Here is a 22,689-nt window from a genome sequence, read left to right as displayed (position 1 = left end):
CTTTCCCCTCCCGCGACTTGCCTGCTAAAGACGCCGCCATTCGCAAGGAGTATTTCATTCGTGTTGCGCGTATGTTTTATTTAAAATTTTAAGTTCGATTCAAACACAAAATAACGATGCAAAGGGAGAAACTTATTGAAGAAGTGAGAAAATATCCATAAGCGAGGCGTAAGCGCGGTGTCGCCTAGCCGTAGCCGAGTTGACGTACAGGCGCTGCTGATACGCTTTCGTTACGTGCATACGGTAGGTTGACGCCTGGTTGACAGCGAGGCGAAAGGCGTTACGGTTACGATCCCTTTCCGATCCCATATGTGTGCTGAGACCCTTAATTAAAAGGCCTATACATACTTACATACATAATATCACTGCTTTTCCCCATGGGGTAGACAGAGATCAAGGAACGCCATATTAATAGACTGGTAGACGTTATCTAATTTCTATAAAAATATATGTGTCTGTGTTATGTGACTGATTCTCATATCTGAGTAACACTGCTATATGTCTGCCGATACCCATTTTGTTCAATATATGAAGTAAGTTGAAATCAGTAGTTGTTATTACGTAGTTAGTACCATTCATCCCATACAAATACGCGAATGGAGCTTTTTACATAACTAATATAAGGCCAATTAAACGAAAACAAGCGGACCGTTACTAAGTTACATTGCGATAGCGATTATTATCTCTGTCCTTATCACTCGTACGCGCTGCATTGGCGACAACAGATGTCGTTGTGTTTCGTGGTACACGAAAGCAGCCAGTACCGTAGTTGTCAACATTTAATCCGCCATTTGAACAAGTTCATTCCCTGTTTGGATTTTGGGCGAGGTAGTAATAAATAAAAGTGGTATATATAATGTAGTGTATATTAGAGCGGCGCCGTGTCCCCGCGCCGCGCGCCCGTGTCAGCTGCAGTGAGCAGGCGCAGGCGCGGCCGGACACGTGCGGCAGAGTACACGTGTGCTGCCTGCACCACCACGCGGGAAGAACTGCGGGGGAACAGACAAACATATCATTATTATAGTGTGGAAAGTAAGGCCGTTTCAGTTTGAAAAGATGCAGCTCTTCAACAAAGGTTCGAGTTTCAAGATGTTATTTCGAAATTATATTATGATAAAATACACAATCCTGCATCTATCTGCAGCAATAGGTATTGAATAATTAATGACATCACGGTGTCGTATGTGAGACAAATAGTTATATATTACACTAATAGTTGTACAATATTATATAAATTATTCGACTATTTTTGAATAATATTTATGAAATAAGACTAATTCTTAGAGCGAAATTGGCATTTTTAATCCATTACTAGTCCACTTCTGGACAAAAGTTACCTCCCTCATTCCAGGGATTATGAGAAGGGTCTTTTAATTAAATAAAATATAGATTTTTTTTCATAACAATTCGTCCGTTATCTGCATATCTCTTAATTTCTAAGGTTTATTTCTACTTCCACAGCAATTTACAGCTACATTCAGACACAAAGTCAATTGTGCTATTCAACATAGATATATTGTGTAATGTACATACCCAGCCCAGAGCGTGGTAGGTCCGGAGTCGTGTGTGAGCTTGACGGCGAGCGCGCCGCGGATCAGCTCCTCCGCGAAACTGCGCACCGCTGATAACATCACTGCGTGCACAGCACTGCGGAGAAATAATAACATTAATAACACATCAAATATGAGTTAATTATATACTTCTACATATTTAATTAAGATAACGTATTTAGCTGTCCTTATAATGGTAGGTTGAACAACTTAAAATTAAGATAATTTTAAAAAGTAACAAAATATTTAACTTTTAATAATATGTTTAATTTTGACAATCTTGCTAATATTGAAACTGTCTTAGGTTCAGGAAATAACATTTTATCATATACATTCGCACATTAAAAATGCAATATATTCATGCCTTGAAATTTCCTTATTACCAAGCATTTTTTGACAGAAAATCTCGAAAACAATTTCCCAACTCTGTTATTGAACCCAAGAGCTTTATTGAGAAGTTACACATACTCCACCACATCAAAGCAATCTTAATTTATTATTCCCTCTAAGTACTTAACAAAAGATCTCAGGAAAGAAATCCAACCCGGAAATCGAACGCGAGACCCTTATTCAACCATCACACTTACTTCACCACACCAAAGATCGCTCTATTAAAGCGACATAATTATAAATAACATTACAAACTTACCTATAAGAGTATCCATTGCCAACATCCTCATTTCTCAACTCAATCCCAATATCAGCGCATTTCTTCTCAACGAACAGAAACCGCAACCGATCCTCGTCTCCCTCCACCGGAAGTACACTCAAATGACTACTATCAACCACTTCCTGTTTCACTTGAACCCTTCTATCCATAGACAACACATCTACATCCTCCTCATCCGACAAATCTATGGTTTCCGATAAATTTTCGCATTCATTTTTAAATATAGTTAGTGAGTTTATATCGGTGCTTGTTGGGTAAAGTTCTTTGATGCTAGTTTCCATTTTTCTTATGTTTTCTAGATCGTTCCATGATGACCAGTCGTTGTTGTCGATGTGTTGGGGCACTGCCTCCCCCCTGATGGGGTAGTAGCCGTGAAGGCGTGAGTACAGGAGTATTTGTTTGGTCCGCCATATTGTTTCCGTGGTAGGAAGGTGGTCTGTTATAAGTTTGTTTATTAGTTTTGCTCGGGACCACTGAAAGATAAAAATGAAGAAATAAGTTTCATGGCTTATAGTTAAGTGTCGGTTTAACTACGCGATGGATGCAGAGGCAACAAATGTATGAAAATTTGTATATATTCTTATAGGGTTTCGCATGTTATCGTCCAATATAATGTAGGCAGAAGATGTATAAAATACACCCACATTTTGCCATTAAAATGTTAGTCCCATGTAATAGCCATATATCAGAGCTGGCGTACTTTTGGATTTTTTTTAAAAGGAATTTACAAAAACTCAATAGTAATGTGACTAACCTGGGAATCGAACCCGAGACCTCATCATCAGTAGCCGCATTCATCATCGCTCAAACCGCAATGCCAGTATAATAAAAAATCATTGCCTAAGGGTAATAGTACTTTTTAATCGCGTGCCAGTCGCGTGGGTAGTATTTGATAGTTACCTCGATGTTTCTTCTCTTCGCAAAATCTAATTTCCAATATCTCTCCTCAGTTTCGACAACAAAGGGGAAATGCTTCACAAAATCCGGGTCCCTCGCCTGATCACTGATCAACGGTATCTTCTTCAACAAATAGTTCACTGCGGCCCGCACCGTACACGTTCTAACCACACCAACACAAACACTATCGAACAAAGTCTTTTCTTTCTTCACATCACTGGCAAATTTCCTAGGGTTCGCTATATAACAATGATCATTCTCTATATGAGAAACACAAGCACTTTGAAAACAGTCTGAATTTTTCAACATATTTTTCACTTCAGGTTTCAGTAACGACATACCACCTTTTTTCTTCCTAAAGTTCCTCAAACCATTCGATTTTATAGGACTTATTTTAGCCGTCTGATTATTTATGACAATTTCTTGAACTTTACTCAAGTCAAGCGTCCGATCCATTTCTAAATAGTATATCTTGCCTGTAGTAGGGTCAATGTATTTGACTATACGTTTCTTAGGAGACGTAGGCTGTGTTAAAATTTCATTAGGTATATCAATATTATCGTCCCAAGTTTTCACAACACCATCGTAACTGATTTCTTGACTCTCTAAAGTGTTATTTTCTTGTATTTCTACATTTTCTTGTTTGATTTCTTCTGTCTTTTTCATAGGTTTGATGATCATTTCGTCTACGTCTAGTTCTTGTGGGGCTTTTGTAAAGAAGTCCATCCAGTTTTCTGTATGTATGTCTGTGTCGGGCTGTTCTGTGAACTCTGTGGGCTCCGGTTCGGTTTTAATGTGGGTCTCGATTGGTACTTCGGGTTGTGGTTCGACCTCGGCATCGTCTTTGTATTCGTATTGAAGCATTTCTTGCGTACTGTATAACCATACGTCTACTAGAGTTTCAGCGCCTGAAATATGAAAAAAATATTTTTAATTTTTTAAGCTAAATAGCCGCTGTAGACAAATATTGACTTCTCAGACATTTTTAACACTTATTAGTCCCAAGGCCTCCTACTGAACGAGGGAGGGGTTTGGCTTTGATTCCACCACGCAAAGCACGTCAAATTGTGGGTCCCTTGGCTGTCAATTTCAAAGACCTTTGACAGTCGTTACCAGTAGTCAGAAGCTTGAAAGTCTGACAACCAGTCTTACCGAGAGGGTATCGTGATAATCCAACTGTGTTGTGGAGGTCAGATAGACTGTCGCTCCATGTAAAATACTGGTATTCAGTTGCATCCGATGAGACTGGAAGCCGACTCCAATATAGTAAGAAGAAAGGTTGATGATGTTTATATTACCTAGTATCTGCATGCCAGTGTAGTTTCTGTCCAGCTTGATGGTGTGTTCGACGGTTGCGGGGCGGTTGCGGTGCGGCAGCGCGAAGTGCAGCTCGATCTTGGCTGGGAACTCGCCCCAGCCGCGCCGAGATACGTGGTATGGAGGCTTACTGGAATATTAGTCTTTTTTTTAAAGACAACTTCCGCACTAATAATTGCTTTTGTGTCGCGGGGACCTTTACAAACATACAACGGACTTAAAGCACAATTAGACCCGAGACAATTTATTTGTGGATCGCACAAATAATTGTTCTGTGTGGGAATCGAACCATGCAGCGGCGTGGTGACCTTAACCACTGCGCCACGGAGGCAGTATTAGCTGAAATAAAAATTGGCTAGAATTTTTTTTATTATAACATGTTGGGTTTTCAGCATCCATTCAAAACTATAAAAGGTTAATTTTTGTGAGTATATATGTTACTGTAATAGCCCGAATTATGGTAAATCCTAAGATTTTCCGGTAATTTTCTTTAAACCACCCAGTAGGAGGAGCCCCGGCTCCGGCGACATCTCGTCATCATCAAGTGAATAGAGGTAAAAGCTCAAAATAAAAGAATTGTTTGGACTTTTACTATTGAGAGTTGGTAAATCTTAGGTTCTACCGGAAAATCTTAGGATTTACCACAGTTCGGGCTTTTACAGTAACATATATATTTAAAAGGTGCACTCACTCGATGTGCACGGTGTGGTGCGGCGCGTAGGAGTGGTGCAGGCGCACGGTGACGGCGGTGACGAGCGGCGCCAGGTCCGGGGCTCCGGGCGGCCCGCGCACGTACAGCAGCCACTTGTGCGTGGAGCGGTCCGCGCGGGACGCGGGCGGCGCGTACTTCGACGTGTTGCCTGGGGGGGAGCAGAATCTAATCATTTATTCGTGTACAGTCAACTTGGGTAACTTTGAATCATTTGGGTAACATTGATAAAGGTACCAACACAATTGATAAAGGTTTGCAAAAATAAAAAATGAATACTGCACGTTTGGCGCAGTGGTTTAAGCGGTCACCTCGCCGCAACAACCGTAGCGCCGCGTGTGGTGGGTTCGAATCCCACCCGGGACAAATCTTTGTGTGATGAGCACGAGTATTTGTTCTGAGCCTGGATGTCAATTTATCTATATAAGTATGTATTTAGAAGTATATAAGTATGTTTATCAGTTATTTGGTTACCATAGTACAAGCTCTGCTTAGTTTGGAATCAAATGACCGTGTGTGAGTTGTCCAATGATATTTATTTATTTATTTATTTAATCTTTATCAATTGTGTTGGTTTCATATGAAAAAATATTCGAAACTATTTCAAATTCCCACGTCCAATGTTACCCAAGTTGTAGGTCAAATATTGACACTTATAATAGTCGTTACAATTACTGAATCTACCACTAGCTCGAAAAGTGGGTACCTTATAAGAAGAGCTAGCAACAAACTCGCGGCCACTCTTTTCAATCGCCAAAAATTTTACAATGTGTTGATACAATAATTGATCATGCGAAGAGTTACCAACAATCAACGATATAGACTAAACGTCAATTACGGAAAATGAAAAATTAGAGGCGCCCATAGCCAGTTGCACTCACCAGTCGGTAAACGATATGTGTGTTAAGCGATCTTAGCGCGGTCAATCTATAGATGGGTGACCGTATATACCGTAGTGGTATTTGAACTGAGCATCTCCGTGCTTCGGAGGACACGTAAAATGTCGGTCCCGATTGTTGTCTACTAAGATAACAGTCGTTAAACCATGACAAAGGCCTTTCGGACGGCTTGAACAACTTTGACACTAGGTTGACCACTAACCATACTATAGATAGATTGCTGGGCCAAAGGCTCTTTATGAGCTAAACAAGAAATATAAAATGCTAGCTAACTCGCGCTACTTCGCTTGCGTCACATAACAGAAAATGGGTCATAATTTTCCCCGTTTTTATATCATTTTTTACTGGTACTCTGCTCCTATTGGTCGTAGCGTGATGATATATAGCCTATAGCCTTCCTCGATAAATGGGCTATCTAACACTGAAAGAATTTTTCAATTCGTACCAGTAGTTCCTGAGATAAGCGCATTCAAAAAACCTCTACAATTTTCTAATTTTAGTATAGGTTAGTCTATTTGGCTATAGCAGACTAATACTTATATAAATTTAATAACACTACCATAAAATCACTAGCAATAGAAACTTACCTATAACAATCCTATATCTATACTTCATCTTATTCCTAGTGACCTCATCTAATGTGACCACATTGGTGGCCTTAGGGTCTATCTGTCGAGGTATCTTCTTGGGCCTGCTGGTCCCGGGGTCTTCGCACACCTCTGGTAACTCCAGGTCCTCAGGCTTGCGGTCCGGACGGAGGGTTTTTGTCGTGTCGGCCGATATTGTGTAGTTGCGTTTTTGGAGCATTGCCTGAGGGAGGAAATGGATGTTAGAAATCAGATTTGCTAACTTTATTTATATTGTAGTGATAGATGAGTGGTTTAAGCTACGCCTTTAAAGCAAGTGGTCGAAGGTTCGTACCCGAGGCAACTAATCAATGACTTTTCGAAGTTAAGTGTGTATTAGAAATAATTATTACGTGTTCTACCGGTGAAAGAAAACATTGTGATGCAATCTTGCATGTTTGAAAGTTCTTTAGGACAGATCTTGAAGGTATGCAAAGTCCAAAGTGTAGACATAGCTGAATGTATTAATAAAACATAACATACATACATAAAATCACGCATCTTTCCCATATAGGTAAGTACTTTAGAAAGAGACCAAAGCACGCCACTTGGTACGATCCTTACACACTTCTCTTGCCTCATTCACGTCCATACATCTATGTCATACACGAGCAGAAAGTAACACTTACAGAATAATCCTTCCTGGTCTTGTTCCTGGGCTCCCTGATCTTGAATATCTCGTCCAGGTCCACTGACTGTTTGCCGAGCAGCTTACGCACTGAGGGGTGCAGCCGCCGCTGACCGTCGCGGAGTATTGTAGATACCTGGTGAACACAACATATATGAAATCGCTAGTAAAGTAATGCTGTCGCAACTACGCCGAGTCATCAGGCATTCAAATTTGTATTGCTCTCATGTGTTACATAAGTGTCCATTTAAAGGTATAATGTGTTAAAGTCTAAATGCTTTATTTCATAAACTTAAACAACTATTTCAATCAAATCAAAACGTCATATTTTTTATCTACCATCGTTTCGGAAAAGCTGTTGCTCTTGAGAAGAAACTCACGGCGTGTTTTCAGTAATGCCCGTATTTAGTATCAATGAATGAAGAAGATTTTAAAATATATCTATACATTAAAACGATATTTTTAATATAGTATTTTTAATTACTTAGTACTTATTTCGTTAAATGAACATTGAAAATATACTTTTACTTATACATACTTATTATTAATAGGGCTTATTACTTATACATATATATTACTAGGCCTGCCACATGGCAACCTGCCTATAATATAATAAGGTAAGGTATATACACTGAGAGATATACACTGGGTAGCCACGCCAATATCCTTACCTCAGCTCTGGCCCTTGGCTCATGCTGTGCAGCAATCTCATCCTGTATCTGTCCATTAGTCAGTTTTAACTTCTGGTCCTTGTAGTAGCTGCTCACCAGTGCGTACCGGAGACGATGGAGAAGCCGACGGGATGTTGTCATACTAGAAATAAAGAGAAAACATTGCTTTTACACTTTTTAGCAGTGTTAATCAAGTTGTAGCAACATTTACCTACAGTTCAACTGCTTTAATAAGGGATAGAGGTAAATATCATGAGAAGGCAAACCTGAAAGCTCTTTTTACAGTACATAAAGTAATGTGAAGGCCCTAATCTTGCAAGAAATAAAAATTCTAAACTTCTCACTCATGTGAACAGACCTATACCCAGTGAGACAAGGTTAAATTGAATTAATGTTTGTATTATCTCTAAATAAACAGTCCTTATTATATAAAATAGAAATATAATAATATTAGCTAAAAACATCATAACAACATGTCTATTTTGTAACTATGTTATATTTCTGAAATTGCAAATTGAACAGCCATGAAACAATTTTAAATGTTCATATTATTATATAGTTGTATTTCATATTATCTTGTATGTACCCTGTAGAATGGCTTAGTACAGCTTAACTATTTCTGAAAACCTGTTTTGAAAAACATGTTATTCTTTTACTTACTAAGGCACATAAAAGACTTTGGTTATACATTAATGACTAATAAATCACATTTATAAATAAAAGATACTTGAGTATTACTCATAATAAGAAAATAACAATAATAATAATGGAATAGTTTTCGAAAACAAGGTTAAACCACACATGTCACTTGTTTATTTAAATTACAGGTAAAAGTCACAACAAATGACCACATGGTACTGTAACATAAATTTACTAAGCTCTATAGTATTTAAAAATGTCTTAAAACGGGATAAATGACTTTATTTAACAATAAAAACCTCAACTTACCGTTGATCTATTAGCATAACTTCGTTTTCTCTGATTTCAAGTTCATTCAAAAATTCCCGCCGGATAATTTCTTTGATTTTATCAACTTTCTCCTCCTCGTCGAGGCTCGGGGGCTCCTCTTTAACCACAACGGCAGCCTCAGGGTAGTCAGGATCATGATATTCCTCTTTATTATCCATTTTTTTGTAATTTTTACAGTTAAATACGAGTGACGCCCTATGAGCGTTACCTTAATATACACTAAGATATTTACAATTAAATGAGTCACGGCACTTAGGGTTTTGGTTGTATATCACATTAATTCACAGCACATATAGGTGGGATGTTTACAATAACGTTAATTACTATAAAAAACAATTAGTAGTAATAACCAATTTCCGCGTTTGACAGTGGAAAGGTCAACAGCCGATTCATTCAAGTTTTTCATTTTTTGAACGCATTCACCAATTTTGAGATAATTTCGAATTTTTAACATAATAAATTCACTATCTGCTTACCCTTCTTTTATTATTTACTAATTCATTTTTCATTTATTAATGTACATAAAGAAAGTTTCCGTTGACCATTTCAAAGTAAAAATATTCCATTACTCAACACGAGCTGGCACATGTCTCTTACACGTGCCGAGTGTTTATTTTGAATAATACACAATAAGCAACATATGGTGAGTCATTATTAAACACATGAAAAATTAAGTACTTGTAAAAACAATAAAACAAATTGCATTTAATTATTTAAATTCATCAAGCGCGATAGATATTGTAATCTAAACAAAAGATTGCAACACTAATAACGCAACAATTTTTCCATGTGCCAACATTCCAGAAGCTGTCACAGTTGACGTCGTTACGTTGACATTTTTGTAAAAATCCTTTCTTTACATTTTCATAACATTAAAAACGGCCTCTAGTAACGGCTCGCCGTCGGGGGGACAAAAGAGCGTCGACCGTGATGTGAGGGCTCGCGGGGACGAGCGCGCGCCTATGTCAGACTCTCAGACGAATGGGCCTGAGGCCATGTCAGAAAGACGACAGTTCTGCTACCCGGACAGCAGCAGCGATACAGAGGAATACATTAGAGACGAAGAGCGTCGCAAGCGGTTGTCGAAACGTACGGGTCCGAATATTAGAACACGTCCAAACATGCCACCGAAGAATTTAAGTGGGAATACTCCGACGCCTTCGACTTCCACGGCTCAGGATGCTCCTCGGAATGGCCAGAAGGGTCAGCTTCAGCTTTGTGAAGACCGTATAACGCTAGTGGTGGACAACACGCGCTTTGTGGTCGACCCAGCACAGTTTACTGCACATCCCAACACTATGCTAGGCAGAATGTTCAGTTCTGGTGAGTGTTTTTTTTTTTAAATTTCCTAGAAGTTTAATAAAACAGGTCTGTGATTATTGCAAGCTTTATGAATTATGAGTAATAAGTATTTAAGTGTAATTTCACTTTCAACTTTTAAGAATTTGTTGTCTACAGTATAGGTTGTGTTCCAGTTTCACTAAAGTAGATTATAGATAAATAATTTTGAGTAATATTATGAAATGATATCTTTCTTTGTCAACATTTTAAAAAGGCCTGATTACTTTCTAGATATTTCTAATACCATTGAAACACATGAATAACAATTATCTAAATTTAACTATATTAGTTCCAGTTATAATAACTATGACATAGTTTTGCAGACTTTTGTTATAGAGATAAAATAAAATTAATGTCTTTGAAACTAAATTATAGCTAAATCAACCTATAAGTTTAACTAAACTTCAAAAAAAATTTAAACTTTTTTAACTTTTCAAAACTCAAAACACTACTTTTTAAAACTTATTAATGTATGTGTTGAGCAGTTAACTTTATAATGATGTTGTAAAAATGCACATTATTGCAACACTGAATGTAATTACTGAATAATTAGTACAAAGATGAATTTGATTATAGCACTATTTCTTAAGCTGCACATATTTCATGTTATAGACAGGAGTATAATTATCTATATTATTAAAAAAAATATTTAAAAGCTGTAGTTATTAGACAAAGAGCATTGATATTGAAATTTAAATTATATATTCCATGTTAATAAATAAGGTAAAATACGCATAATAATATTAGAATATGTAATAGATAAGAATTTTAAAGATCTCATAGTATTTATGAATGCTTAGAAAAGCAATTTTTTATAGAAAATATCAATTTTAAAGTAAAATATAACACTTACTACATTGGTGCAACTTTGTACAATTGAAAACATTTCCTGTGGTAAAAAGAATCCTATGTGTTAATCTAGATTATAAACTATCTAGTATAGTAGTTTCTTTGTTAAGGAATTACAAACATACTTCTATCCACCCTCTCAAACATTAGCATTTATAATATTAGCAGGATAGTGTCTGAAAGATGCAAGGGCAAACCTTGTGTCAGGTCATTCACTCAATATTATTGCTCTCCTCAGTATGTTTTGGGAATTTCCTTCAGTGAATATATCTGTAAACACCACATTGATTATTATCTATAGTAGTTCTAAATCCATACTAATATTATAAATGCGAAAGTAACTCTGTCTGTCTGTCTGTCTGCTACTCAATCACGCCTAAACTACTGAACCAATTAGCATGAAATTTGGTAAGGAGATATTTTGATACCCGAGAAAGGACAAACACTATATATCATCACGCTACGACCAAAAGGAGCAGAGTACCAGTAATTAATGTTATAAAAACGGGGAAAAATTTCACCGATTCTCTTTTATTGGACGCAAGTGAACTTGCATGGGTCAGCTAGTTTGGTAATATGACTGCTATATGACAAAAGGTTCACCCTCTATTTCATGGGATTTAATGTGAAACACATTAATAACTACCTCTGTGATGCTATGATTTTGGTCACCACTCCACTATCATTGCTTCTGGAGGTTGTGGTTTCGATTGCCACATGGAGCAACTATTTGTGCGATCCACAAATAATTGTTTCGGGTCCGATTGTACTTTGTGTCCGTTGTTTGTATTTTTGTAAAATTGTCTGCGACACAAGAGCAACTCTTTATGCGGGAGTTGTATACATTTGCCTGCATCTTCAGGTATAACAAGCATGATATTATGGATGTAGTGATAGTGATGATCTAAACTTAAATATGCCAGTCTTATTAAAGATGATAATTAGCAATTATAACTAAAGCAAATACAACATGTCTATATTTAGTACAACATTAGCACAAAATTAACTACTAATCAAATTATTTGTGTTGAATGTTAGTAGCACTTAAATTATTTTATATGGGAGTTATTTATACTCCATCATGTTTGACATGAGTGTGATACTAAAATATGAAAAATAAAGAAGACTTACACTGGCTGGAATATGCCTGGCCTGAGCTAGAAAAAATCTTTTAATGGATAAAATTATGGTACTTGCTAACTAAATTATTTTAATAATAAGTAAACCATAAAAAAGAATTAATTTCCTATTTTTTAAAGGATATTAGGTAAAGTGTTTGTGTAAATTCTCAGAGGATTTTAATTTGATTAATTGTTAACTTAATCTAATAATGTTGTTCTTTGCAATAGACATGAAAAACTCATCCATAGGACTGTGGTTCAGACAAATAACTGTCCCATGTAAGAATCAAACCTGAGACACAAAAAGCATTTGTGGTGGCTTAGCAACTTAATAGTACTGAACTTTATTCTTAGACAAAGATTATAAAAGGACAAAATAATAGTCTTAAAATCCTATATGTTCCCTGATTATAAATGACTAATCATATCCATTTTACTTTTAGTTAATGCAATTTACTTCTATTAAGGGTGACTCCACTCTCTTTCACAGAAGTTAATACCATTAGTAAACTATAAATACAGTATTCTGTGAAATACCCTCACACCATAGTGATACACCTATGCCATAGAATTTCTCCTTAATTTCACCATCATCAGTGAGTAATGACTAATGATTCATGTTGTTTGCAAATATGTTTGTTTACACTGTCTGACATAGTTTGTTTAAGATGGTAATTGACTGCCTAATTGGCGCGGTCGGTAGTCAGATTGCCGTGTAGAGGTCTTCGGTTCAAATCCTTGGTGGGGGCAAAAAAATATTACTGATTTTTTAAGTGTGTATGCGACTGCCCCACCAGTTAAAATCCAGTCAATCCAAAAAATATATCTCTGAGTTTTTATGTCACGAAATGCTTTGTTAATTTACCATTAGTTATGAAGTAAATCTGCGGTCACGGCAAATAAATGTTATAGTTTTTATGCCAAGAAATGTTTAGTAAATTGCTTGGAGTTAGAAAGTTGAGGTTGTAGACTTCCATGCTTCGTAAAGCATGTAAAGCTGTCCTGCGGCTGACCTCTTACCGGTCGTGTCGGTTATCTGTCCCACCGGGATATGAGAGTGATAGAATAGAGAGTGTACCTGTGTATTATGCACACTTCTTCTTTTTTTATGCCAAGAAATGTTTAGTAAATTGCTTGGAGATAGAAAGTTGAGGTTGTGGACTTCCATGCTTCGTAAAGCATGTAAAGCTGTCCTGCGGCTGACCTCTTACCGGTCGTGTCGGTTATCTGTCCCACCGGGATATGAGAGTGATAGAATAGAGAGTGTACCTGTGTATTATGCACACTTCTTCTTCTTATCATATGGTTAGTGGTCAACCTAGTGTCAAAGTTGTTCAAGCCGCGCGAAGGCCTTAACGACTGTTATCTTAGCAGACAACAGCCGGGACCGACTTTTTACGTGCCCTCCGAAGCACGGAGACGCCCAGTTCAAATACCACTATGCGGTCACCCATCTATAGAGTGACCGCGCCAAGGGTTGCTTAACCCACAGATCGTTTACCGACCGGTGAGCGCCTCTATTATGCACACTATGAACATATGTAGTCTAGCGCCGTCGCCGCGTCGTCTAGTTTCTATGATACTGGCCGCCGTAGCCAAATATCGGCCAGGAGGGCGTTTTTTTTTTGTCCATTGCCTGTATAAGTATCTAAAAATACACTAAACAAGCCCCTGCAGTAGTTATATTTTGTGCTTGATAAAAAAGGACCAAAACAAACGAACAATATTAACGTCAATATAATATTACTAAGATATGATTATTCATAGTTATTGGGACATACAAATAATACTATATTGTATTGTGCATGCACCGGCCGTGTGTGGCACATGCATTTACGCACGTACACTATTTCAATGACAAATAAACAATTTGTAATTGTTTTCTCCATATTTCAACGGGCTTTTAAAGCTATTTAGTTCGCCTTTTTGCCCGAAAAGCTGTTATATTTCGGCTTTTTAATAAGGGCTTATTCGCGTAAAGTTAGACAGGTTTCTGAAACGAGCAATACTCTAGGTAATAATTGAAAATTGTAACAAATAGCTGAAAAGTAAAAGTTAGTACCTCCTACGCAAGTGGTCGCAGGTTCGAACTCCAGGCAACACACCAATGACTTTTCCAAGTTATGTGTATACTAGAAATCCTTTATCACTTGTTCCAAAGGTGAAGGAAAACAGTGTGATTTGTGATGCAACCTTGCATGCCTAAGAGTTCTTTAGAACAGTTCTTAAGTATGCAAAGTACCCATCCTGGCTATAGTGGTGGACTCATGGCCTAACCCCTTTCTCATTACGGGAGGCGACCCTTGCCCAGCAGTGGGACATTAATGGGTTATTTTTTTTTATATAAATTATTGCAGCCAGTGTAACCTCTCTAATACACAAATAATTTCGAAAGGTCATTGATGTCTTGCCTCGGGTTCTTTTGCTGCAATAATTTATATCATCTTAAACCTTAGCCGGGATGTTCCGGTCAGTCTTATCACACGTGTTGATAAGATAAGACATGCTATAAATAGTGTTCACATACGTAGATGATCTTTACTCTCGCACGTGGACAGACGTGGCGGTGTCGTGATGATGACGATTTGATAGCAGCTGGTCAGTATATAGGTATGAGTGAAAGTTAATGTTTGTTGGGCTTTTTAGGATGTAAAGTGATATAATAGGTTTAATATATTACAATGGAAAACAAATAAAAATTGAGTATCGACGTTTTATGTATACTTACTAATATTATTAAGTTGAAGAGTTTGTTTGTTTGTTTGAAGCTGTCAATTCTTTTTGTGTTGAATAGACCATTTATCGAGGAAGGCTTTAGGCTATATAACATCACGCTGCGGCCATTAGGAGTGGGTAGCAACGAAAAATATTAAAACGAGGAAAATTTGCGCTGGTCAGCTATTACGTTATAAGTCAGCTCAGCTAGTCAGCAGCACTCACTTTTTTGTAGATCATCACCGAAATAAGCTGCGTATGTCTTTCTAGAACATTTCACTATGTTTAATATATAATAGGATACGGGAATAAACGCGAACACGTATTTTACCATAAAACGCTGTCAGCCTGCGATCACGTCGAGTGCAACTTGCGCCGAAACGTTAGGCATTTTAAGGTAAAATGCGTGTTCGCGTTAATTCCCGTATCCTATTACACATTAAACATGCAACGCGAGAGTTTAAAAGTTATGATTTCTCTATGTATAACGTAGGATGGTCTTAACAGCAGATACTTTCCACGCAGACTATTTCATTCGCAAAAGCAAACAAAATATGAATTTTCAGAAAACTGCAACATCAAAGTCATATAAAATTGTAGTCAGACCTCTAATTTAGCGGTGTTGCCCCAGACGCCCTAGGCCGTTGCCCGCGGTGCTGACCTGAGGGATGAACTCCAGGTTTCAGTCTAGACTAGAAAGACCTCTAGTGCATCCAGACGTGTTGCGTCATAGTTGTGTAAGTTAAAGGGTGTGTCTGAACCTTTGAGGTTAGCGCCCTGGCTTTGCCCGGGTTTCAAATAAGTATGTTCAGAAGTCTACTTTAAGAAAAATAAGGTTCTCAATTCGTCTGTATATTTTTGTTACTTTAACTTATGTCAATATCTCGAAACTGTCTACGGAGTGAGCCGATTAAGTAATTATTGTTTAATTAGAAAGTTTGTTTTAAAAATCAAAATCATTTATAGATTTAGATCAAATGATTTTTACAATTACTGAATCTCCCAGTAGCCCTGGAAGAGGGTAACAAACTCAATTTAATGCATCTTTGACGCGTTGTTTTAGAAATATATTTAAAAATACGTAACTTTTACATTAATGATATAAGCATTTTTGTTTCGTGGTGCTAATATTGTGATATTTTGCTTTGAAATTAACTTTCAAGACATATGAAATTCACCCACGTTTCGCTATGAATTCAAAATCAAAATATCCTTTATTTCGTAAACTTCGTACAAGGTATTTGACTGTGATATATTGTATTTTTGTCCGTTTCGGGAAAGCTGGTTGCTCGTGAGAAGAAAATGCAAGAAACTCACGGCTTGCTCTTTAATCTCGGTATAATTATCACATTTTTATGTTGATGATTTACTATGTACTGTTAAAAACACAGTAATATTAACTATATACTAACTGTGTTAGTCTCATGTAATAGAGGGCGAGCCTATTGCTATACCGTTCACGTTACTAAACTAAACAAGGCTAAGTAATAGAACTTTGTCCGACCTGAAATTCGGTCCTCATGATCAGTAGTTAGATGTATTTCTATAAGAATCATAAAAAATAAATTGCAGTGTTAAATTCTAAGGCACACGCATACAAACATACATAAAATCTGTCCTTTTTTCTGTAGGGGTAGGTTGACACCAAAGATCACCACTTGCTACGATCCTTACAAACTTTCCCTGCTACATTAATTCCCTAGACACATATAATTTCTATAAACATTTAACTCGTGCGAGGTCATTGCAGCCGGTGTAAGTCGGCCGTTGACTTAAGCCAGACAGGTCGACACTCGACCCACTGTATGTAAGATGTCCTTTGTAAAGTACGTCTGTCGAGAGAATGCAATGAATTTAGAGAGCGTGTTTTTGATTTTCTTTAATGGAGTGATGTGTGATAAAGTAGGTAGGTAGTAGTTGTGGATAGGAGTGTATTTCTTATTGGTTTAGTTCTTTAATGTATTCTATTAATTACGAAATTCTTACTTTGCATTTTACTCGAAAGAAACAATTTTATTGCTACGACCCAACAACAATCTGCTATTTTTTACTTTCTTAGATAATAGTTAGAAGTCGTTGTTTAAGATTATGGTTTATATTAATACCAGCATTCCGCTCGCAGCTTTGCCCGCGTGGAATTTACTTCCTTCGGTGGAAAATTTCCCAGAAATCCTCTCTTAGTGCTCTTCTACACTTCTTAAGAAATCTACATACCTAAACTTTCTACGCTCAGTAGTTTTGGCTGTGCGTTGTCTATCAGTCAGTCAGTCAGGCAGTAACATAAGAGTTTTATATATTGATTTTTGGGTTTGAAAAATGCTCCTGTCAATATCTGTTAATCTATACTAATATTATAAAGCTGAAGAGTTTGTTTGTTTGAACGCGCTAATCTCGGGAACTACTGGTCCGATTTGGAAAAATATTTCAGTGTTAGATAGCCCATTTATCGAGGAAGGTTATAGGCTATATCATCACGCTACGACCAATAGGAGCAGAGTACCAGTAAAAAATGTTACAAAAACGGGGGAAACTTTGACGCATTCTCTCTTATGTGACGCAAGCGAAGTTGCGCGACTCAGCTTGTAAAAATAAAATATCTTTCCAGGTCTAGAATTCACGCACCCAAACGAGCGCGGTGAATACGAGGTAGCTGAAGGTATATCAGCGACGGTGTTCCGCGCCATCTTGGAGTACTACCGGCTGGGCAGCATCAGGTGCCCGCCCACTGTCTCCGTGCAGGAGCTGCGCGAGGCTTGCGACTATCTGCTGGTGCCGTTTGATGCGAATACTGTTAGGTGTCAGGTGAGGATATTACAAGAATTTATTAGTGATAAACTGATAGTTTATTTGTGGTTTAAGTTCTGCTAGTGCTGATATGTCTAGAAAATATAGGTAAAGTGTGGATTTTTTGTCCTTAATGAGCTTATTTTCCAAAGTAGTTGAGTGTTTTTATTCAATACCCATCACACAAATTTTTTATGGTTTATACCTGAAACAGCACAAATGACTTTTTAAAGTTATGTGTGTATTAGAAATAATGACCTCCTGTTATAACGGTGAAGTAAAACATCGTTATAAAACCATGCATACATCGCATGTCTGAGAGTTCTTTAACACAATTCTTGAGGGAATGCAAAGTCCCCAACCTCTCACTCTGCAAGGAGACCTTTGCCCAGCAGTGGCACAATAATGAGTTAAATATAGGACAGTCTCTCCTGGTGCCTTGGCCTAACATCTGTCATTTTAAAACCCTTGCTGTACCATAATAATAAAACCATATTTCTTCATTTTTTACCACAATATTTTCTCCTCAGAACCTCCGCGGGCTACTCCACGAGCTATCAAACGAGGGAGCGCGCCGCCAGTTCGAGTCGTTCCTGGAGCGGCTGATCCTGCCCCTCATGGTGGAGTCAGCGGAGCGAGGAGACCGCGAGTGCCACGTGGTAGTGCTGCTGGACGACGACTCGGTGGACTGGGACGAGCAGTACCCTCCACAGATGGGGGACGAGTACTCCCAGACCGTGCTGTCCACGCCGCTGTACAGGTTCTTCAAGTATATTGAGAACAGGTCAGTTTTACATCAAAATATATATAATTCAAATGTGACTGACTGACATATTGATCTATCAACGCACAGCACAAACCACTGGACGGATTGAGCTGAAATTTGGCATGCAGGTAGATGTTATGATGCAAGCATCCGCTAAGAAACGATTTTGATCAATTCTACCTCCAAAGGGATAAAATAGGGGATGAAAGTTTGTATGAAAATGTTGTCCCAACTCACAAAACATGCGGACGAAGTCGCGGGCGAAAGCTAGTGCTTGTGCAACACTCGTATATTTTAAACAAGGGAGCCTGCAGTTAGTTCCAGTTGTTCCTGAAGCAGTATATTGCCTTCTTATCGTATGGTTAGTAGTCAACCTAGTGTCTAAGTTGTTCAAGTCACCCGAAGGCCTATGACATGGATTAGCGACTGTTATCTTACGTGACAACAACCGGGACCGACTTTTTACGTACCCTCCGAAGCACGGACTAAATTGATTCAGAGAACTGTCTGTGTGGGCCGGGCTTTTAGTCTTTTTCTAATATTATTATAAAAAAATAGTAGGCCCCTTATTACGTGGGACTTGGTGTATTTCATTCAAGTCAATCTACATTACTCTGCCTACAACTTCAAATATAACAAGCGTCATGTTTTAACTACTAAACACAACAAACAAACTTGCCCAAAACGTTTCACTTCACCCACTTTCCTGACCAAAATAACCAACCAATATTCTTTTATTTTACAGAGACGTAGCAAAACAAGTGATGAAAGAACGTGGCCTGAAGAAAATCAGACTAGGGGTGGAGGGATACCCCACATACAAGGAAAAGGTCCGCAAACGTCCTGGAGGTCGCGCAGAGGTCATATACAACTACGTACAACGACCTTTTATTCACATGTCATGGGAAAAAGAAGAAGCAAAGAGCCGCCATGTTGATTTCCAATGTTTTAAGTCAAAATCTGTCACGAATTTAGCAGAGGCGACTGCGGATCCTGTGATAGAGTTGGATGCTAATAGGGTGAGGGATGAAGAGGTTCCGGAGGTCCCTCCCGAGCCGGAGGTCGAGGAGGGTCAGTGATATCCACGCCGCTCGAATCGAGCGGTCGGAAGGTTATTAATGGCGTTGTTTTGTTGGCTGTAAGACGGTTGAAATTTAAGTGGTTTATCGTATGGTTCGTGGTCAGCCTAGTGTTTGTATTGTTCTAGCTCGAAAGGCCTTTAACGTGGCTTAACGACTGTTATTTTAATTGACAACAACCGGGACATTTTACATGCACGAAAGCACGGAGATGCTTAGTTTAAATATGAACGGTCACCCATCTATTTAATGTCCGCGCTAAGGTTGCTTAACTTAACCCACAGATCGTTTGCCGACCTGTGGGCGCAATTGGCTGTACCTAAGCGTTTTCATTCTTCAATTTAGGGGTTTCAAACTGTAGTTCGCACGTTTGTAATGAGACGAGAGGAATAATCGTCTTTTTGACATTTGCAAAAGTTGTCAGTCAGTAAAAGTGAGTTTCATTCCTTTTTGGTGAATTGAGTTATAATGTTATTGAGTATTTTTTCCAATGAAAAATTCTCCATAGCAACGATTTGAAGTTTAAACCGTGTCACATTAAAATGTGTATAAAATATTTATGAATATTTTTGGACAACTCACACACGGTCATTTGATTCCAAACTAAGCAGAGCTTGTACTGTAACCAGATAACTGATAAACATACTTATATACTTGTAAATACATACTTATATAGAATTAACAAGCTCAGAACAAATACTCGTGCTCATCACACAAATATTAGTCCCGGGTGGTATTGGAACCACACGCGGCGCTACGGTTATTGCGGCGAGGTGACCATGTTAACCATATTGTAAAAAAATCTTAAATTTTAACATAAAAAAGCGGTTTTTCGAAGTGAGTGTTTTTGGGGTAAATAAACCCTGTGGTGTGAAATGATTAAGGAGTGCCAGAAAGACTTTTGTACTTATTATAAACATACATACATACATACAAATTTTGGACATTGTCGTGAGAGAAAATGTGTAATATTTCGAAAAATGAGGGTATTTTTGTAAAGGTATATTAAGATTGTTACGGGTTTGAGTCTCGTGTCGGGTATATAAGTGTTTTGGAAAGCTCGATGGTTTTGTGGTTAATACGACTGTGTATGGGGTTCTATTCTCAATTTGGTCAAAAGAAAGAATCACTTTCGGCTGACTCAAATGTTGTTGATCTACTTATTGAATGGTGTAGTGAAAAGGGATGTAATGAATCCGGGTTCAACTCCTGGGCTAGTAAAATTTTATCAAAATCTCACTTTGTCATGAGGTATTTAAATTTAACTAAATATGTGTGTATACAACACCTCTGCTTATTGTACTTACCCCCTTTAATATATAACAGGCGTGATGTTATAAAAATTATGTAAAAAAAATCGTGTACAATTTTGACACGAATTTGTAAAAAAAAATTGTTGGGTCAATTTTCTTTCACGACAGTGTAATCTGGGGGCACGGAAGTGCCCCCGCAAGTCGAGCAAAAAAAAAGCGGCACGGCCGTAACATCCTTTTCTCGAAGCATTCATATTACACGTACTACCAACTTTTTTAGGAGACAATTTTTATTTCGTATATTGTTTTTATTCAATGATTTTTACTTTGAAAAAAGATTTACGTAATTTTAGTAAATAATAAAATTACTTTAAAATTACGTAAATCTTTCAATAAATGATTTTGAAAAATAAAATTACATCTTTTCAAAGAGATACAGTGCCGAGCAAAATTATTGGTCGCGTGCTTTAAAATTGTAAATGAAAACGAAACTAAACATTCCTTAGACGATGTGGGCTGATAATTTGCTCGGCAGTGTAATTACATTAGACTGGTTTGAATTATTAAGCTTTCTAGTTCACTAGAATATTGAAAATGTTTGTTTAGGGTGTTTCATCAATTTTTATTACAAATTGTTTGTTTTATAATAGTTCAGGCTAAATAATTGTATGGGACAAATTATTTGTAATTCTATCAAAATATCTATCTTTGTATTTGCCCATCTATGGCTGTTATATTGAGCTAAAATATCAGTTTAGCCTTTCTTCCAACTATGTTGGAGTCGGCTTCCAGTCTCACAGGATGCAGCTGAATACCAGTGTTTTACATGGAGCGACTGTCTATCTGACCTCCACAACACAGTTTACCTGGGTTATCTTATAACACGATACCTCTCGGTAAGACTGGAAAGGATTATAATATGAAGCGACTGTCTATCGGACCTTCAAAGCCCAGTTATCTGGCTTATAACATGATATTATTCCCCAGACTGCAAAGGCATGAATAAGTTAAAGGAATTGATGAAACATCCCAAATATTTCTATTACCCCTCCAACTATGTATAAATATGCTTATAAACGCGTCTATGAGAAACAGTTACTGTATACATCTTCCAAAATGGTGGTTCGTACGGGCCTTAGTCAACTATCCCCCGGTTTCTGAGATACATTTAGCGGTAGTTTATCTATTCATTAGCGTTTAAACTCATTAAAAAAAAAACAGTTTGAATAGATAAACTACCGCTAAATGTGCTTCAGAAACCAGGCATTGGCATTCGAAATCTTGCATTACTAACTTTAAATTTATGTAATTATAAAATAAATACTTTAAAGTTTTTATTACATGTTTTTAGTTTATGACAAGTTTCAGGACTTTAGTATAAGCGCCTGATAGCATATCTCATAGATAAAAGTGACAGCAAATGTATGAACTAACAAACAGCTGTAAAAAGTCACCTGAAAAAGTAATCGATACTTATTCATAAGTGCTGAAACTGGCTATTACAATTCGCTGCTGCCTGTAATTTTTTTAGTTCGACATTTCTAGCTAGTTATTCCATGTGACTGATTCTCATATACGTGTAGTACTGTGTTCAACCCAGAATCGAACTGTCGTTCATTCTGCCTACAATGCTATTGTTCACGAATTGATAACTATTCGTAAGCCTATGAATTAGATTTTTTATATAAATTACTTAGACATAATTTGTACCAAACATATATGTTAGATTTTGTATTTAAATTAAACATATCTAAATAATTGATGTTTTATTTACTCGTGAACTGATTGTATTTTAAACTTTTCTTCACTTTAAAATTATTAACATAAACCTTTATGACTCGTGTT

At 37.4% G+C, this 22,689-nt stretch overlaps 2 protein-coding genes across 2 annotated transcripts; one reads left to right on the top strand and one right to left on the bottom strand.

The window, feature by feature from the left end:
• Positions 1-846: 846 nt before the first annotated feature.
• Positions 847-9,482, bottom strand: D12 (YEATS domain containing 2 homolog D12). Its single transcript, XM_076132425.1, has 10 exons — positions 8,916-9,482; positions 7,968-8,109; positions 7,298-7,432; positions 6,630-6,852; positions 5,126-5,294; positions 4,416-4,564; positions 3,121-4,025; positions 2,200-2,693; positions 1,534-1,647; positions 847-989 (listed from the first exon to the last, which is right to left on the bottom strand). The coding sequence occupies exons 1-10, from the start codon at positions 9,092-9,094 to the stop codon at positions 869-871; spliced, it is 2,631 nt and encodes an 876-aa protein (XP_075988540.1). The 5' UTR covers positions 9,095-9,482; the 3' UTR covers positions 847-868.
• Positions 9,483-9,735: 253 nt separating this feature from the next.
• mri (BTB/POZ domain-containing protein mrityu) lies at positions 9,736-22,596 on the top strand. The gene is made up of 4 exons (XM_076132176.1): positions 9,736-10,259; positions 17,568-17,764; positions 18,277-18,530; positions 19,258-22,596. The coding sequence occupies exons 1-4, from the start codon at positions 9,899-9,901 to the stop codon at positions 19,589-19,591; spliced, it is 1,146 nt and encodes a 381-aa protein (XP_075988291.1). The 5' UTR covers positions 9,736-9,898; the 3' UTR covers positions 19,592-22,596.
• Positions 22,597-22,689: the final 93 nt, after the last annotated feature.

Source organism: Anticarsia gemmatalis, chromosome 27 (genome assembly GCF_050436995.1).
Source record: "Anticarsia gemmatalis isolate Benzon Research Colony breed Stoneville strain chromosome 27, ilAntGemm2 primary, whole genome shotgun sequence".
Taxonomy (NCBI): Eukaryota; Metazoa; Arthropoda; class Insecta; order Lepidoptera; family Erebidae; genus Anticarsia; species Anticarsia gemmatalis.
Note: the sequence above shows the minus strand (reverse complement) of the source record. Positions and strands in the feature narration are given on the sequence as shown.

Excerpts from the sequence above, each read along its gene's own strand:
- D12 (XM_076132425.1), bottom strand. The coding sequence starts at position 9,094 with ATGGATAATAAAGAGGAATATCATGATCCTGACTACCCTGAGGCTGCC. Across the intron at positions 6,853-7,297 it reads AGACCAGGAAGGATTATTCT|GCAATGCTCCAAAAACGCAA; the intron begins GTAAGTGTTACT and ends TTCCTCCCTCAG. Across the intron at positions 2,694-3,120 it reads CGAAGAGAAGAAACATCGAG|TGGTCCCGAGCAAAACTAAT; the intron begins GTAACTATCAAA and ends TTTATCTTTCAG.
- mri (XM_076132176.1), top strand. The coding sequence starts at position 9,899 with ATGTCAGACTCTCAGACGAATGGGCCTGAGGCCATGTCAGAAAGACGA. Across the intron at positions 10,260-17,567 it reads AGGCAGAATGTTCAGTTCTG|GTCTAGAATTCACGCACCCA; the intron begins GTGAGTGTTTTT and ends ATATCTTTCCAG. Across the intron at positions 18,531-19,257 it reads TTCAAGTATATTGAGAACAG|AGACGTAGCAAAACAAGTGA; the intron begins GTCAGTTTTACA and ends TTTATTTTACAG.